At 37.4% G+C, this 19,660-nt stretch overlaps 1 protein-coding gene across 2 annotated transcripts; it reads right to left on the bottom strand.

The window, feature by feature from the left end:
• Positions 1-1,698: 1,698 nt before the first annotated feature.
• On the bottom strand, positions 1,699-19,328 carry grhl1 (grainyhead-like transcription factor 1). 2 transcript variants are annotated; one of them, XM_038286222.1, is made up of 16 exons: positions 18,927-19,157; positions 16,458-16,647; positions 16,170-16,240; positions 14,738-14,871; positions 14,423-14,658; positions 13,777-13,859; positions 12,726-12,879; positions 12,507-12,618; positions 11,304-11,398; positions 9,377-9,620; positions 7,244-7,371; positions 5,289-5,317; positions 4,986-5,071; positions 3,913-3,998; positions 3,293-3,357; positions 1,699-2,861 (listed from the first exon to the last, which is right to left on the bottom strand). In XM_038286222.1, the coding sequence occupies exons 2-16, from the start codon at positions 16,521-16,523 to the stop codon at positions 2,747-2,749; spliced, it is 1,704 nt and encodes a 567-aa protein (XP_038142150.1). In that variant the 5' UTR covers positions 16,524-16,647; positions 18,927-19,157; the 3' UTR covers positions 1,699-2,746. The 2 variants fall into 2 exon arrangements, with proteins under 2 accessions (XP_038142150.1, XP_038142149.1); XM_038286221.1 differs by lacking the exon at positions 18,927-19,157 and adding an exon at positions 19,169-19,328 and having other exon boundaries at positions 2,747-2,861.
• Positions 19,329-19,660: the final 332 nt, after the last annotated feature.

Raw genomic sequence — 19,660 nt, 5'->3', positions numbered from 1 at the left:
TCTCACTATTCACATCTGGATCCCTTATCTGTGGTCCCTTACCAAACCTGTTTTCTCCACATTCTGCCCCTGTCACCTGCTTTTGCTTCATATTTTGTTCTCACTTTGACTAGGGCAAACTCTACTTAGAGTCATTCAGAAGTGGACTTGATGTTGTGTTCATTTTTCTCATAAAACACAATTTAACTGACAGTATTTACTTTTTTAAATGGAGAGAACAATTTATAGACCCATCAATTAAAGTCAGCTACAATGGTCCTGAAGAAATAAATTAACCCCAGATGTGACCAGACACGTAGCTTAGAAAAATTTTCCTGCTGTTGGGTAAGTTTACTGAATATGTTTATCTTGCTTGAAAATATCAAACAAATGTTTTGTTCCATTTGTAGTCTTTCCTGTTTCTAACCTCTAGTCCCTGATGGAGCCTTTATTTCTATTGTTGAATGTTGAACACCAACCCTAAAGGAGACAAGGGGGTCTGTAGCTGTTCAAATACAGTTCTGAGTTGTATTGTGACCTCCTGGATGAGTCATCATTGTATTATGAGGGGATTTTTCTAATCTGGCCACCCCTGAGAAGTTCACCACTATTCCATGTTTTCTCCATTTATGGACAACAGTTCTCATTGTGGTTTATTGGAGTCCAAAAGCCTGAGAACTTCTTTGCAACACAAGACTAAAAGATTCTGGCTTTGTTTCTGTTCTGAAATTTGTTTTTATCACAGCATGTCTTTCTTGACCAGATTTAAAAAAAAAAAACCTACTTCATGCTGTCAGATAAGTTCTTATTAAGAGCTTTCTTAATTTTAACATTCTGACACTAATCTGACCTGAATCTGACTAATGACATTGAAATAATCTCTAAAAACATGCTTGATCACAGCTAAATTTGGAGTTACCCATGATTAACTGTCACCAACGTTTAAGATAAAAGTATCTGTTAGAGGTGATATAGTATTTTTACAGATTTTCCTCTTTGGTTTTTCTGCCATAGTCGTTACGTTTGTTGGATAATAGCTCAGGGGAAACAGGTTGTAGAGATGTTTTCAGCATGTAAAGAAGTTTAATTAAGGTCTAAGCTTTAATACCATTCCTGTAGACAATCAAAGAGAACAATAACTGTCTCTTAAAATTTCTGAGTATGCTACTTTGTCAATTATTAACATAAGGTTTCACTTTTTGCACCCTGGGTTTAGCTTATGGAGGGTTTACCTCTTCATGTCACAAAAACTTGGACTTCTCAGTGCATCCTGCAAAATGTTTTCAGTTTTCTAAAGCAACAGTTTCATTCTATATGTGCTACGGTAACATCTCAAAGCCAAATATTATTGCTCAATACCGCAGTAGTTTTTCCACGCTTTAGTAAGTTTCTGTTAAATTGCTGTGTCATTTAGCCTATGGGACGGTGCAGTCAGTAGCGTCTCACCTATTCCTGAGCTAATGGTGGTTCTAATGAATGCTAACGCTGAAAGATGACCGTTCAGCAATTTATCACTTCTGCAATATTGTTTATGTCATTTCATGCTGAAGACTGAAATGATCTGATGCTTTTTTAGAATTTTTCACCACAGGTTCTTCACAATTTTTTTTATGAGTAACAAGTTGAATCCAACAGCTGCTGTTACGGACATTTTCATTTAACTATATTTTGCATTTTTGTAAAACAAAAAAACATAATCAGAGTGAATGAGACTCAGAGTTTACAAGTGAAGGCCAGTGCTGAGCTTTTATTTGACGCTGTCACACCCTGACATGGAGTACTGGTGTAAAGTCATACAAAAAGTTCATCAATAATTAAAGAAGCTTTAGAAAAATCTGTTATATATGAAGAACCCACACCCTTTTTCTTAATAAATATATACACAATAAGTACTGAGATATAAAAAAGAGGTTAAACAAATCCTTTTCCAAACATTATTTACAATATTTCCATTAAAAAAAGACAAATTTCAGCATGTATCTTATGGCAATAGAGGATTATTCTTATATGAATTTGCCTGAGCCTGATTTTTATTGCACTGTTAGGAAAGCCCGTAAAGAATGCTAGGGCGATACCAGATATCAACCGACTTCTAGACTTCAAAACATATAGGAAGACGGACTTTCTGCATTTTTATCAATACAAACTATGTAATACTTAACAAAAATCCTCTTATTTAAACTAATCTAATGAAAACGTCTTTGAAAACATTATCCTACCCTAAAAAAATAAATTTCCAGCAATCTAAGAACTGATGACATTAGAAATACTGCCATACTGTTTAGTAATAATACACATTCTTATATGTGATGTTTTCAACTTTGCAGGTTGCAGTCATCAGTGCTATGACTTTAAGGAGGGAAAGGAAATATGTTTATATTTTTTATAATCAAATTTAAAAGCTCTTAATAAAAAAACTTGATGCTGCTTGCATAGCTTGAGGTATAGCAGCTTCAAAACTGTTCTGCGAATAAAATTAGGCACTCATATGCAAGCTGCAGCTCATCTTCTCATAAGATACAAATGCACATATATACTTTATTGTTATATTTTTTATGCACATAAAACTTTTTCAACAAATGACGAGTATAACTTATGTTTTTTAAACCATCATTGTCATACTTTAAATGCTCCTGCTTTGATGTACCAATTGAGGACTTTTTCTTATACAAGGACTTTATTAATGTTTCAGATTAAGTCCATATACCCTGCAAAGCCAGGAGTGTAAACCTGACGGCTACAGACATCTTCCATCTCTGTGTCGGAATCAGATCTCTGTCAGAGTTAGCTTGTACACGCCACCATGCTCCTCCATGGTGATCTGAAAGGTGTCCTCATTGGAGTAGTGCTTGATGATGTTGTCATCCATGTTGACCAAAATCCTAAAAAACAAGTAAATGGGAAAAAGAAAAGAAAATTGGATTTCTAGGTGGAAGCATTTCAGTTTTGTTGCTGTGTAAACAGAGCAGCAAATGAATCACTTCATGTTTGTGCAAATGAGTAGCACTGCAAAAAAATATGAATCTATGAAAGTATTTTTTTCTTTAAATAAGTGCATTTTGTCTTGAATTTAGGCACTTTGCTAAAAGAATAAGACAATTCAAATTTAAAATAAGGAATAACAATGGCAGTCTCTTATTTCAAATACATAATATCTATTCCATCTATTCCAGATACTATTATTTACCTACTCAAATTAAGGCTAAATACACTTATTTTAAGATTTATTTTTTTGCGTATTTTAAGATAGTTTTTGCAAAGTATTATGAAATATAAATGAGTGTTTGAGTGAAATTACAAAGGATTCACTTACCCTTTCTTGCACTTCTTGTAGACTTTTTCAATCTTCTCCAGAGGCAGCTCATACTTCTCTGAAATCTAGTTGAGGAGAAACTATGTTAGAGCTCTATTCAAACATACTTCCCAATTTAAATCCACACCTTTCTTTGACCTCTTTAAGTCTGGCCCTTTAAACTCTGAATCTGTGGGGTCTTGGATGGACATTTGGCTTTAAATGTGCAGGGATTTGTAGTTTTTAGACCTTATGAATGCAGAAAAACTAAAACAAGCAATTTTTTAACAAGAAGCCTTTGTGCTAACCCTGTCAGAGGACCCTTCATAGTCAAATACTTTACATACTTTCTGCACATGACCCCTTTAACACTGATAACATTTAAAATGACATCACTGCCTTGCAGACTTTGTTTCAACATTTCTTTGGCTCCTCCTCCCAACTAGCAACTGCTCCTCTCTTTCTTGGCTTTAAACTCCTTCTCTCTAACCATCGTCATCTTTTCAGCTCGCTGTTGCGATAGCTCAGATGTACGTGAGAGTCGAGCTGGGCCTCTGGCTATTCTGTTTACACTTTACATCAGTAACATGAAACAGGAACATGAAGTCCAGAGCATGTCAGACACACTGAGAAGAACTTACAGCTTCCACCAGGCCCTGCAGCGTGGGATTCTTCAGCATGAGGGCATCGAACACCTCGTCTGATTCCTTACGAACGTAAAGCAAGACTGTGACGTAGAAAAGGAGAAAACAAAATCAATATTAATAAAATAAGGCAGGGAAAAATATCAAACTTTATTTTCATTTAATAAAACGTGAAATTATGCTGGCGAAGATTCTGTCATCCAGGTCATAGTCATTCCAAAAAAGTTAAAAAGGTAAAAAAAAAAAACAAAACACAGAACTTTGTTTTTCCAAGTTTGAATATATTTGGAACTGAAAAAGCTTTCTGGATGGGAAGCGAAACTTCAAACTGGGAAAACAAACTCCAGTGGTTTGTTTTTTAACTTTTTTGGAAAAAAATGTGATGTAAAAAAAAACCTCTGAAGATGAATGCACATCATAATCTGAAGGAATAAATTCATATTTGTTATTATTTTTTGTGAAATCTGTTTGTTTGAAAACTTCTTTTTAAGTTAATTTCCGTTATTCGAACTCCTTGATTTCTCATGAAAGCGTCTGACAGGATGTTTTCTCCTTAGACCTCCTCAATAATTTTTGACCCCCATTTCAGGAGGAATCTCCCTTTCATTCAGAACCAAGTGTATTATTTTAGAAGCTCTTTGGTCAAATTTAAAACCGAACTCTTATAATAATACCCATTTGTTACTGAAAATACAGACTAAAAGACATCTAGTTTTAAAATCTACATTCACCCAGAGTCTAATAAATCTCTGCATGCTCATTATGAGCTGCTGAGTGCTCTGCTGTGGGATGTAGGGTAAAGGGCATCAGCTTGCTTCCTGGTGTGTGTTCACCCAGTGATCGGGGATATTTGTTGGGTCACTGAAGGTCTCAGGCCAGTGGTTGTGTCTGTGCATGTGTGTGTGCTTTAATAGATCTGGAACAAACACATGTCCCAGAGAGTACATGTGTGTTGGAGAGGAGTAGAGAGAGCAAAGGCACACACAGTTTTACGTGTGCAAACAGTTTCACCATCCAGCGCCTGAGAAAAACATCGCTGTTAGAAATCACAGGAAAACAGACATTTATACCTTTCTTAGGCTCGTCCACTCGTGCCATCTTGTTCGGCGGTGACCCAAACTCATCGTCGCTAAAAGGTAATCTCCTCATGCCAGAACTGCATTGGTAAATAGAAATAAAAAGTCAACACAGCTCTGATTAAAGGATAAAAGAAACAGTTCAAAAAAACATACAACAAAAGCACCAGAGTAATATGAAACCTACAAGCCTTTCCAAGAAACAGAAAACTCATTACTGCACTAGTTTTACTGGGTAAAGGTTCAAAAAAGGCCAGAGTTCAACGCTAAATCAAGTTTAAAAAAAGGGAAACCTACCCATCCTCTCCCTCCTCTGCAGGGAAAGTCTGGAGAAAGAAGCAAAGAAACATGCAATTATTAAAAATTGTGACTAAAATGCCTTTCATAATGATCGTTTTATATGTGCTTTTAGTTGTGCAAACACCATTGTTGTAAGTCTTCATGGATGCAGCTAAATCAGTCACTTTGGTCAAAGGGAAAAGCAAACACCGGAATCCTGTGTTTACCAATTTACTCTTTATCACCATCAGCAGCAAAGATAGAAAAGCTGCTGGGACTGGATTGGGCCAAGATCCTCACAATGATACCGGGACAATTTCAGGCTGTACAAGTAGTACTCAGCTAACAGAGCACTTATTCAAAATAAAAAAAAATATATATATATAAAAAGTGTTTGATTTTCAAAGATACTGTGAATCTGAACTGACTGCCAATTTTACAAAGGTGATGGAGACACACCAAAAAAAGACCTGCAGCTGGGACTCCATTGAAACTTACTACAAAATTTCCCTCAGTGGAAGGATGCCGATGCACACCACAAACACCTACTTTTTAATGGGAAAGATTTGTAAAACCAGACACCATTTTCCACCTGCTTCACTTAGTGGTCGATCACATGAGATGGCAATAAAAAGCATAGATTTCTGTTGTCGTAGCATGACAGCTACAAAAAGGCGGCCATGTCTGATATTGTTAACCACCATTTCCATCTTATAAAATGTGTGAAAAAAAGCAAAAAAATGGTAAAAGGTAATCTTTTTGTTCACAGAAACCTGCAGGATAAGAGATGAATAATGTGAGTCTCCTTCTCTCTCTCTCTGTATCGATCGATGGCACTGCTGATAAGAAATTTCTATTCTGGGAGTAAAGACAGTGAACTCCTCTTATCGGACTCAATGTTTGGTCAATGTCTGTTAAGTTCTCCCTCATGATGATCAGAAACAAACCAAACAAACTAACACTTCTCATGTCATTAATATGAAGTGAAGACAACAAAGGTAAAGAAAAAAAGTGATTTGGAACAAGGTTAACTTTCTTAAAAGTAAGTAATTTAAGTGAACCTTGTTATTCTAATGTTTTCTAAGCAAAAAGTAGTAAAAGTAGTAAGAGTAGGAGTACCCAGAAAGAGAGACAATGCATACATGGGCAGAACATGTGGAGCTCAGGTCTAGATTTAATACCAGAACCCTTCTGTTGCAATACAACACTCTTATCAACTGCACCACTGTGCGGCTTGTGGTCAAAATGGGTAATAAGTTAAGTTGAGAGAAAAAAGCTATTAGAAATCTGCTGCTCTTCAAGCATCGCAAGAAAAGCAAAACTGCAGGTCAGGTGTGTCTTCTCACATCCAAGCCCATTTTTTGTATCATGCTGTACGTGCTGCATGAAGAGTTCATTCAGCCAACTGGAAGCAAAGCTCAGAGTCCATGCACGCAGAAGAGTCGTGCTGTTGCACCTTGTTAAAAGCTGATAAAACCCTCAATCATGCCCACAGCTTCTCAGAACTGAACATCAGGCTTTTGTTCCTTTTTACTGGATAACATGTTCCAACATGCAGTGTTTGCAAATCAATAAGAGAGCTACACTGCTCCCTTCGCCTTTAAGAGTGTTTGTTCTCTTTGCCACGAGCGTATGAACTCACAGTTTTAAGACGCTTGAACGGGAACTTTATGCTTCACTTCAGATTTTTTTTTTTTTTTGAGTCACCGGTAAATGATTCATCTTGTGAATAAGCAGTCTGAAACTCTGCCATTATCGTGTAGGCCTCCTATCAGAGCTGGAAAGCAGAACTCTGCGTTCCTGCCAAGAAGTGTGCAGGCAGGTCACCTCGACCCAGCTGGCAGATGGGACGGATGGAGGCGGAAAAACAAACTGTTTATGGACCACCAGAATCGTGCTTATGTTCGGCAATAACATAAAAAGGCGGGTTCTTTTAGCGTTGATTGAAACAGGAGTATAGATGGGGCACTCACGTGGCGCTGGAAGGTGGAGAAGTGGATGTCGGGAATGAACAGGACAGGTTGGGTCTCAAGGTCTCCCATGGTCTTGAAGATGGTCACATCATTTCTTTTCTGAAGGAGGGGCACTTTTACATCAGGAACTGAAAGGAAAAGGCAAAAGATTTTCTCCATTAAAAGTCAGAACAATGCTTTTAATTTTAGCAGTAATATGCCAAAAACTGGTAATTTTTTTAGAAACATAAGTAATAAAATTGGCACCGAAGGTCTGTAAAGTGTCTTCTTAGGAAATCCATTTTTAATTTTTTTATTTCAATCTTTATTATGGTGTGGTATTTATATTATAATGTCATATTTTACTGCTTTCATACTACATTGCTCTACTGATTGAAGTTTTAATAAGCTTGCAAACCTACAGCACCACCTGCTGGCCGCTGTGGTCAGCTTACAAGGCAGCTGTAAACTATTTTTTTTTAAATTCAACATAATTCTTGTTAATTAAAAAAATGTAGTAAAATATAAAATACAGAAAACCCATATGGATCCATTTCAATTAATTCAGTTACAAATAAATATGTAGTTATCGAATAAAATGTCAGCAGATGGTAAACTTACATTTAAAAATAAATTTGAATCAGATTTGCCTCAAGCATTTACTCCTTTCATTTCACTTAATTGCTGCTAACAAATAGTACAAATCAAAAATTTTCTTTATCTATAAAAATTAAAATATTACATCAGACCAATACAAAAAATAATATATAAAATAAAATATGATGTAAACACTGAAACATTTTTTACTTGAAGTTGTCTGAGAGTTATTGGTCAATGATTAATAAGTGCTCAGTAAAATGAAAAATAAATAGTCATTTGTTAAAGAGCTGTCTGCTCAGGACGCTGGATCCAAGCATATCAATAATAAATTAAGTGGAAGGAAAATTACCAATAGTGAAAGCATCAAAACAAATAAAATAAAACATACAATGTAGACATGCTAAAAAGTATATTTTATTATATGAATGACATGCATGAATTATTGTATCAATGCATCCTGACGTAAAGCTAATTTAACTGTTTTACCACCAAGGTGTAAAACCCATTCTTTAATAAAGATGGTATTCAGATGGTATCAGATGTTATTTGTCATCTTTTATAATAATAATAATAATAATAATAATAATAATATCAATGCGTTTTTTTTCTCCCACACTGTTTACATTTGATCACTGCTGCACTTTATGGAAAAATGTTCATTTACTGTCTGAAAAAGTTGTAAAAATTAGTTTTGTATACACTCTGTCTATAAAAAAACAACAAAACTTGTCTAAGTCTAATAAATAATTAAACTTTATTGATCTCACATTGGAGAAATTTACCTCTGCATTTAACCCATCCCCTTGGGGAGCAGTGGGCTGTATCCGGTGGCCGCCGAGGGAGCAGTGTGGGGTTAAGGGTCTTTGCTCAGAGAGCCAGTGTGGCAGTCTCTGGGAGTGGGTCTCAAACTCAGAACAAGTGTTGCACCAATACCGATACCACTATCAGGCAGGGCCCTGATACCGCACTAAAATGGTGGTATCGGTATCGTTATACCAACAGAAGCAATGGACACAGCTCCAAAAACTTTCACCAACTTCAAAAACATATTCTGGGACCATGGTTTCCAAATAATGAGCAATACCTCCCTTTATCCAGAGGGGAGATTTGGACCCTCCCCTTTTCCTAAGATGACACTGATGTCTCTGGTTTAGAAGGGGTTCTTAAAAAAAGAAAAGTGAAAGTTGCAGACTCTGTCCAGGATTCTTCTGGTGGCAGCTCGCTTTCTAAATCTCTCCACAACTGCATCATTCTGCAGGCTACAACATGTCATTTGTGTGTAAGAAATTATCTTTTAATGGTATAATGTAATACTCTAATTGGAAAAGAAATTGAAATGTGGGTTTTAATGAGCAATATTGTAACAATAATTAACTTTTAAATGACATAAATGATTTTATAAACCATTTTAATAAAAAAAGATTCTCCTATTTGTGTTGACAAACAAAACAAATATACTTTCTTCACCAACAGTCATGCCTATAGTCACTTTAAAGGCATTTGATGAATTTCTGAGCAGGTGGAAATCAGTTTTAATGTAAAAACATGACTCACAATTCAGACCCTGGTTGAGGTCTGGGACCTTTCCTTTCCGACGGGACTGCTTCCTCTCCTCGTCTCGAATCTTCCTCTCGGCTCCTTTGTCGCAGAAGACTTTGATCTGGCAGTAGGCGCGGTGGATGGGCTTGTTGCTGCGGTTGTTGTAGCTGTATGTGTCAATCTGTAGGTTCAGAGGAAGACCCTTCACCCCTTTCTGAGAGGAGAAGTCGGTGCTCAGACAGTTGACAGAGATGAAGATCTGTGGAGAAAGGTTTTAAAAACAGAAGACATTGATGACGTGATGTCTAAAGACAGAAAGAAGTTCTTTAGTCAAGCTTTTCCAGATCCGCTGTAGGACAGGCCGTTACAAGAGATCTTTACTGGCTACAGCTACAACAACTCGTTTGAAAAAATTTGATATTAGTACAGCATCTAATTGTCCTTCAGGATTAATACATTATTTAAAAAAAATAAAAAATACTAAATTATGTACAGTTTTTTCCAGTTTTTTGTTTACCTTTTATTTTTATTGACATGGTCAATAAATGTAAACTCATTTAAAGAAACATTAAATAGCTTTTTGTTTTGATAGAAATGCTTTTTTTAAATTATTAATTGGTGGTCGCCCTTTTAAAGATTTACTTTCTAAACTTTAATCAAAACGTTAAAACCTGACATGCCATAAAACCTTCATTTAAATGACTTTAAATTAAAAATAGATCCAAACTTTCCTGAAATCCACTTCTCAGACTGCATTTAGCGCTCTATTCTGCCCTCTTCTGGTCAACTAGATAAATGACAAGCTCATTTTGTCCACATGCTTTTACTTAGAACAGGTTCTCATGTGTAAACAGACCTTGTCAAAAAATGGGTCTTACACGGTCAGAGAGTTTACCATATCAGATCACTTCAGTTTTAGATTATCTGAAATGATTTTCAGGTGATTTATTTAAAGCTGCAAAAATAAAAAAGGTACGCAAAGAAGAATTTTAGTTTAAGCTAACAAAAATATCTACGAAGAAGCATTTTGCCATATCTTCAGGCGTTTCCATGTTTTTTAAAAGCTCCACCAACTTCCTTTTGGGTTCAAGTTTTGTTGTACATCAGAGAGGAGGAGAGCTCACAAGGACAAAACACTCAGACAAAAAGCATACGAGGGGCTGCCCTTTGCAAATACACCACAAATACCCATATCATGCTTTATTATCACCCTGAGGGCAAACCACACAAACACACACCTGCACGTCTCAGCTTACCTCATCGCAACTTTCCCAAACTTAACGCCTAAACCCTGAATTTTACTGTTAGCCTACCATCATCTGAAAGTGAGCAGGAACGAAACATTCTGTCAGCTTGAACTTTAAGCAGATTCAAGCATACAGGAACGTCTATTTAGATGAACAAACGTGTCCTCTTCTGTAATTTAATCTCTCATTGAAGCGTGTTTGAAACAACAAGACAGCGGGGAGGTTAAACACATCATGAAGTGACAAAAACAAACAAGGATGAACATCCTTTAAACAGACTTCAAGTCAACATCCTGGACTTTGCAGAAAAACGGGCCTTCATGTGACTTTATGTTTGCATCTGAATGCAGCTGTGAGGAAAAGATGACAAGTTGTCTGTTTAGACTGTTAGAGACAGTTTGAAATGTAAAGAGGGCTCCTTCTTTCTGCCTGTTTCCCCATCAGTCAAACAGAAATTTATTGACCAGCACTGTGGTCCAAACTATGCTTATTAACCTGTGGAGCTCGATCGTTTCTGACTCTCTGTTCTGCCTGCTTTTATAAGCAGATTAGGGAATCTGTGATGATCACTGGAAGAAGGATCTGCACATTAAACTAAAGACTGGCTTAGGTTTAAATAAACGTTTGTTTATTACAACAAATATCTATTGTCACTTTTTCTTCTTTGTGTTTAAGTGTTAATTTCACTGTCTTACTTTGGCCTCCTCATTTGTGTCCCATGTGAAAGAAATGGCGTTGTAGGAAATCTCTTCAATGTTTCCGATTGTATTGAAGCTCTCCTTGTAGTCGGCTGAAAAAAAAAAAGATTATTAATCAAGCAGCAGAGGCAAAATAGTGACTAGATTCAGCTTAAGCTTCAAATTAATCCACTTTGATGATGATAAGTATAGGATAATGTAATTGACCCCTCTAAGAATAAAATTGAAGGATAGTTTAATGTGTCTATTTTTATCCTCAGCATGTTTGTAAATCAGTCATTATCTCCTCTGTCCAGTTGAAACATTTTCTGCTCCATGATTTAGGGGTTTAACATATTTTTTTAAATAAAAAGATGAAATTCAGACATTTGTGTTAGTTTTGAAATATGAAATTAAGCAGATCTTAAGATCACTTTGATCTCTTTGTTCTCAATCTGGAACAAACACAGTAAAGAATAATAAATAAAATAAAAATAAAAATAAGAAAAAAGGAGAGAGGAGATCAAAAAGAAAGGATAGAAAAATAATAAAGCTAAAAGAAGAGATGGCAATAATCAAGAAAGGAGAAAGGGACACAAGGGAGAAAAGATAGAAGGAAAGGGGGAACATTAGGAATGCAAAAGGGAAAGAAAAAATAAAAGGAAGTCACTTGGGAAGCAAAGAAGGGCACAAAAAAGTTATTACAGTTTGAAAAAAGCATAAAGGAAAATGAATGCATGTAAGGAAGGACACAACAAATGATACTGAAGGAAGAAAGGAAGGAAGGAAGGAAGGAAGGAAGGAAGGAAGGAAGGAAGGAAGGAAGGAAGGAAGGAAGGAAGGAAGGAAGGAAGGAAGGAAGGAAGGAAGGAAGGAAGGAAGGAAGGAAGGAAGGAAGGAAGGAAGGAGTAAAATCTCTGAATTCAACCTAAAACAAGGCTGTAAAAATGTTTCCATAACCATCATTAAAAAGTTATAAAAAACAAACAACCAAAAAGAATCAACTTAAATTTTAGTTTAATTAATTTGTGTTTTTACTGTCATGCAGAAGCTGCATAAATAGAGCTTATTAGAAGAATTAAAGGTTCAGACACTGGTTTTCGGTTCCTATTTTACCAGAACATAGGCTTATCTCATTGTTGGAGCTTTAGCAGAGAGAATCTTAAACCGTTGACATTTCTGTCCCTCACTTTTCCAAAGATCTTTAGTTGAAACTCTTACCAATGTCGAGACATCTCTGTTTAGCCGTGTGCTGCCTGGAGTGCCAGTACTTCCAGTGTTTCAGCTGATCATCCCTGCATTTCTCCTCCCCAAACACGACCATCACTACACTCTGAAAAGGGAACAAATAAAATCCGATTTGTTGGTAAACAACATGGACAGTGAGCAATAGCTGTTTTTTTTTTTTTTGCTTCATGTAGAATGTCTGATCGTTCTTACCCTGACTTTTGTGATGGGTTGCTGAATGTTCTTGTTGTCAACCTCCCTGAGTGTGATTGGGTAAAACTGTCCCTTGTTGAGGTACGTCATGGTCCCATCACCGGTCTTCTGACGCAGAGATTTGGATGCCTCAAGTGAGTACTCAAAGTTACTCCTAAAGGAAAACAGGACATAAGGCATTAGGTATATAAAACTTAGAATATTTAGTTTCACACAATCCATGCAGAAATATTTACTTGAACCCTAACAGACACTGTAAATAAATCTATTCTAGCTATTGGTATGTTTTTGTGGATATGTTTTTTCTCGAGAACAGAAGACCAGTCTCCCTTGAGAGTTGTGCGCTTTTGTGAAGCAATACATTGAAAATAGAGAAGGACAAATTATCAGATGAGAGAAAACCATTTTAAGCTTGACCAACCTGACCTTTGAATCGCTAGTCGAAAAAAATAAAAGAAATCCTACCATTTTCGAATTATGTCATGCCTGTCATGTGTAGCGCATTTCCTCTTTATCATTCTGTCTAATGCTGGATGTAAGAATGCAATTTAGTGCTTTAAGCACAAGAAAATTTGTTGAGCTACAAACTCGAGCTCTTATCATCGGCATCAGGTTTTCTCCGTTAGCATATTTCCTAAATGAGATAAACACTGTTTCTGCTGAAGCTCAATTTGCTTTGCACGTTATTACTGTTGCTTAAAATTTCTTCCAAAACCCAGTCTCACATTTTCAACACAAAGAAATCATCTATTTTATGTTTGGAGAAGCATGTTTGATAGATTTGTGAACTTCAGGTAGCTAGCTCTATAGACGGAGATTTTAACTATACAGAAAAATTCAGTTTAAAAGCAAACTTTTCACCAGACACACACAGTGTGACATCTGCTCCTACTATAGATAATTGTTACATGAAGGCTGCAGGAACTATTTTAACAACAGAAAGTTATAGTCATTGGAGAAGAACTTGAAAAGGTTCAAATTGGCATAGAATAATTATTTCATAGAAAAATGGGTTAATAAACTGGCCTTAAAATAATTATTTGCTTCTTACCCTGGTACTGTGTCAAACGGAGGGTATTCTTCAGGTGTCATGGTGGCCATGCGTAACTGGATATCTCCTGGGAAGGCAAACATCTGCAACACACAAAAAAGAAAGAAGTAAAACAAAGGAAACACACTAGATTTTATTTATCAGATTAAAACCTGAGTAAATAATCATTGTTTAATATTCTGGTGTCCATCTTTTGTTTCTGCTGTTCTTTCTTTTTGCCTATATTTTGTTTTCTTTTTATTGGATGAAAAGCCCCCCTCACTCCCTGATCCACGCCGTGTCGCGGAAAGGTTTGTTGGGATCCTCTTTTCTGAGGTAATTCCCCTCAGGGTTAAAATAGAGAAAGAGGAGGGAGAAAAGACTCTGGCTATTGTACGAGAAAAGTACAGCACTTTATTGTGTTGGTGAGACAATGACATAATAACACACTGGCCACTATTTTGGCATGTTCAAATAAAAACCAGGGAAGGCTGAGCCCACCACCGGCTCCGTGGGATCAGGTGAATATCCCATTGTTCGATGGGAGAGATCTGACAGAGGAGAGGGATGTGGGAGAAAGTAATGAAGAGGTGAAGGAAAGAAGGGGAGGGTGGCAGCAGGGAAACCATTAGGAGCATTTGGAAGGAGGGGGGATAGAAACACTCACCTCCTGGGAACCATCCTTGAAGCCCTCTGTGAAGGTGGAGTCAGGGGGAGTGCGGGACTGGGTGCTGGGGCTGCACTGCACCACGTTCTGGGCGAGATGGCGCTCGAAGACGCCAACATGACTCTCGGTTTCGCTGCAGTTGTTGGGCACAGTGATGGAGAAGCCGTGTGTGGGCACCTCTGTCTTCACAGGTGTGTAGTTTGGTGCTGTGGCGATGGAGACTGTGACGGTCGTGTCTGGAAGAAGAGCATCCAGTAAATTGGAGGCTTTTTACGTCATGCCTCTATGCATCTTCCTTAATGTGTGTAGACAGACCTGGTGAAGGGAAGTGAGCCCTCTTGTCCTGGGCAAGCTGGAGAATGTTGACTGGTGCTTTGAGGACCTGGATCCTGTTCTCCATGACACCGTCCTGCAAAGGAACCATGGGGTGTCGGGCCTGGATCTGGTGCCTGCAGTGCAGAAACAGATCGCTGCTGTATTTTCTGAGGACTGGCCTAATTACACTTTTTAAAAAGTTTTTGATCTAGTTGTTTTCTTTAAATAAATAGATTTTTATGCCAAATGCTAACATTTCAGAATGTCAGAAAACTTTTCATAGCAGAAAATATAAGGTTAAAAAATGTGATTTAGTTTATCAGTTAAAAACCAATAATCAACTTGCTTCAATACAAAAAGTATTCCACCCCTAGTTAAATATTTAGTAAACTGTGATTAATCACATTTTTGGAAAAGTTAGTTCAGTTTCAAAAACTCCAATCATGCTTGATGCCAACCAAGACATAAAGCAGGCTAAAAGACCCCAAAATGCAACGCTTCATGTCCTGAACTAAGGACATTCAATAACAGACACAAACCAAGTCATTAACATCCATCATTGTGAAGTTCTTAGTTCTTTGGACTGGAGGGAATCAGTGGAAACTATGGTGCCCCTTCCCAGGAGTGGTGGCCAACCAAAGAGAGTATTAAGAAAACGCAAAGCAACATCTCAGGGTCTGCAGGCATCACATGTTTCAGTCAAAGTCAAAAATAAGAAAGAGAGTAATGGTCTCAGTGAGTCAGTTCCAAGGCCAAAACTACTGCTGATCTTGATGATCTCCATTATTCTGAGAAAATGTTCTGTGGTTTGATGAGACAAAAGTAGACTAAAGTAGTAAAACCACCCCAAAAAATGTTAAAGTTATAACAACAGTCAAACATGGTGGTGGTAGTAGGATGATCTGGGTCTGCTGTGCTATTTCAGGACCTGACTGACTTGCTATAACTGATGGATCAAAGAGTTCAGCAATAGAAAAGGAGATAATGCATTCAGATAATAAATCTCCTGAGGCAGACTTGCGACCTGTCCAGGGTGTACCCCGCCTTTCACCCATAGACGGCCGGAGATAGGCACCAGCCCCACCGCCACCGTGAATAAGAGGGTGAGAATGGATGGATGGAAAATAAATCTTAGTCTAAGGGGGTAAAATTCATTCCCAACCAGTAAAAAGACCCACTAACAGGGATTCCAAAGGCTGCAAAACTTAATGGGAAATTTTAGGATAAGTGATCAGCTCCATCCTGTGACAATAAATGTTTGATAAAGTTGGACTAATCAAAAACATTATTAGATTTTTCTAAAAACGTTTTTATAAAAACACAAACACGTGGAGAAAGTGTAATGTGTGTTTTCTGTCTCCGCTGTAGAGTTGTGTGTGTGTGTGTCTGGCAGCAAGCGGGGGGGTTATATTAGAAGAGGTCTGCCGCTCACCTTTTGCTTGGATCCACATCAGAGACCAACGACTCTGTCTTGGATTGTATTGTTCTCTTCTCCCTGGGCACCTGCATACGAAGGTAAACACAGCCGCTCAGCGTCTGACCACATCACAGCCAACAACACGGGTCATCCTGCTGCCTATATGAACAGCTAGATCAGTTACAAACTCCAGCTCTCCCTCACAGATGTTTCCAAATGGTCAGGCGTTTACATAGTGTCATAGATCCTAATACCTAGTTACCTATCTCACGGTGCATATTAAAGAACGTAAATTATTTTCACCTCATAGTAGTCGTAGAGGAAGCCGAGAGCTGCGGCGCTGTCCTCGTCTCCGTTTATGCTCATCATGGCCTTGGTGGCGGCTGTCAGTGGGTTCTCCAGAAAAGACTTCCAGACTTCATCCTCTGTGGTGAAGGGACGACGTTGGCCTCCATACCCCTGCTTGTTCTGGAGAACCAAGACTGCACGCTTACTGTGAAAAGGACGGGCCATTTTAGTTAGATCACTTATTAAAGGGATGATGTTTTTGTTTTCTATATAGTTCCCATGCATTTAATTAGATAATAAGCTTCTCACTAAACCATTGAATATCTAAAATAGTAGATGTAATGATTTGCTCAGCAGGCCAGGAACTAAAAATCTCAGCTTTGGTAAAAACCGACAAACAGGTTATGACTATGACAAATCAACTGTGGGTAGGTTGTTTATCTGCAGGACTAGTTGTTCAGGCTTTTCAACGATTGTGCAACAAATCTCAGCCATCGCAACGCAGATTTTGCTCTGGGAAAAAACAGAAAGATGCGATACAGGCTCGTCCAGTGGGACGACTCTGCTGCTTGGATTGTCATTGGCCGACCGACCTTTCGAAGGTGACGCACCTAAACCTGCTGCATTCCTGCGTTTCAACAGCGCTTTGCTGCTGTTGTTTTTCTGTGACAGAACCTGTTCCTAAAAAAAATAATAATGACTTCTGTCGAAACGGTTGGCAGCTGTAACTTTTTTCCATCCCTTCCATCTTGTGAGATCTTTAGGGCGATGTCTTTAAAAGGACGACGACAAGAGTGGAAATAAAACTGCTTTTTCATTTCTTTAATATTATCTTTACATTTTACTGTTATTTCATAAAGTATTTCTTATTTCTAAAAACATTTTTAGTTTATTTAGCAATAAAAATTGAATAACCTTTTGTATGATTTTTGCTTAACCAATAACCTGTCTCAATAATCTTGGGACACCTTGGAAAATTATTGCTTTCGTTTTCTTAGAAGTTCAAAAATTCTTTATCTGAAGGGGGAAACTGCTTTAATTAAACCTTATCTATTTATAATTGTGTATTTAATCGGTTTCTGTTGCTTATTTTACTGTTTTTTGACACCATAAACACTATACACAATATCTCTAAACTATAGACTATCATGGGTTTTTGAAATAAGATATCTATCTCTTTCATTAATTCATTAATTACAGAATAATGTATCAGTTATAATACATCAATAAATAATAATGAGTTATGAAAAACATTAAGTGTTTGTTATGTTTTCTGATAAGCATTAAAGAAGCTGTTTAGGTTTGAAAGTCGTTTAAAAGTTGTATGTTATAGATCAAGTCCCTTAAAGCTCTTTCCTCCTTTGTAGACGATGTTAATGTGAAAATTTAATTACAAATAAATGAAGATTCCTTAAATTTGATGTTCTTTAGGTATTCGTTGGATATAAGATATGTCATTTGAGCACTAAAACCGGAGTAAAGGGGAACTTTGGAATAAGACTCAGCTGCTACGTGCAAGAGGCGGCCGACGTTCCCCTGAAGTTGGCTGTTTACAGTAAATCTAGATGTTTACGCTCCTTCTTATTTCATTTTTACCTGAGAAAAAAACAAACACTTAGGCATGATACCAAGAGATAAACCTTCTGATTGTCCTGAACAACCAAGTTGTTATAAAAAAGCCTGATAGGCCCAGTTTCCATGTCAAATACCATCAAACAAACTCAGCTTTCCCTCGTCTCCAATATGGTCATAGTAATAATTAATAATACAATAGCTGAATGTGTTGCTCTTTAAAGCTGCTCAATAGGATCCACTAATTTTTTGAGATTTTGTAATTAGTTTTAAGTGGAAAAAATGAGCAAGAAATGCATTTTTTTTGTTTGTTTTGGTTTTACAAAAACATTAAGAAAAGAAGCATATCTTTACATTTATAACTAGGGAAGCATTTATTTCTCTATGTTTTCAGTCCTTGGGTTGACAGACCATTTGTTTTCTGTAGTAAAACCCACCTGAGCTTGTGACAGTGCGCTGCTTGCTTACATTGTCTGTTTGGGGCCAACGCCTAACTGGTGTACAGTTTCACTCCCTTTTTTTTAAAAAAAAGTCTCGTTTTTGCTGCTCTCAAAATTCATACACAGAGGTGAAAAATTATCTCTAACACACAAACACACACTAACAAGTAATGACACATTTTTTTGTAATAAAAAAAAGAAAGAAAAAAAGAAGATGCTGACCAGTGCACCATCCAACCCCTGCAGACACTTTCAGTTGCAAGGCTTATTCTTGAACAAACATCATCGAGACTGTTAATAAATCAAACTAAAACGCCCATCTCCAACACGCTCTCCAACAGCTCGCACGACAGGTGGAGGTACACCTGTACAGGCTTGAACATGACAGGTGAAATAAGCGCAGTCATACCATGGGAAAATATGCGCTTTAGTCACCTTAACGCCTGGCAGTCAAACGAATGGGAAAACTTACCCATGAAAACAGACGCATTTATGGTTATTCCTAATCGAAGATGCTTAAAATGTGCCGGTGTGGTTTAAAACGGTCGGAGAGGCGCTCCAGGACGCAATTAATCCTTAAAAATCCCCCAAAACTGAACAAATTTGCAAAAATAGTGTGAACATCTCTCAAAATAATAAGAGTGGCTATTTAGAAGAAAATAGTGTCAACATGGTAGTTGAGTAGGCTCGGAGTGGAGAGTCAGGACTACTTACTTGTCATGCTCCTGTGACATCTTGGTCGGTCGAACTGGACTTTCGAGTTGGTTCTGAAAATCCGACCCGTCTTCTTTGGGCTGGAAAACTCCTTCGCTACCGCTGGATGAGGGCCGCAGCAACAAACAAGGTGTCCCCTACTAAGAGAACGGGTTTTGTCGGCTTTTCTCGCTTTTTTACCTGTGATAAGGCTTTGGATTGGATTACAGGTGCACAGGTGGGCGGGGCCTCGTTGTCAATTACCCTGACAGCTGCGTCGATTGGCTGAAGTGGTGGCTTATACCTGGAGCTGTTGGAGACTGGAAATAAACCAGTTGAACAATATTCTGAAGGAAAAAAAAACAAAAAAAAAAAAAAAAAAACTGTGATTTGTATTATTGAGCTGTTTTAATGTTGGAGGGAATTACTGAAAGTAATTTAGTGTTATAAACTTTTGTTTTGTTTTTATTTTCAATTTCTCTAATAACTTTTTAATGCATTTTATAGGTCTGT

Source organism: Cyprinodon tularosa, unplaced genomic scaffold (assembly GCF_016077235.1).
Source record: "Cyprinodon tularosa strain WSP-4 unplaced genomic scaffold, ASM1607723v1 ctg222, whole genome shotgun sequence".
NCBI classification, from domain to species: domain Eukaryota; kingdom Metazoa; phylum Chordata; class Actinopteri; order Cyprinodontiformes; family Cyprinodontidae; genus Cyprinodon; species Cyprinodon tularosa.
Note: the sequence above shows the minus strand (reverse complement) of the source record. Positions and strands in the feature narration are given on the sequence as shown.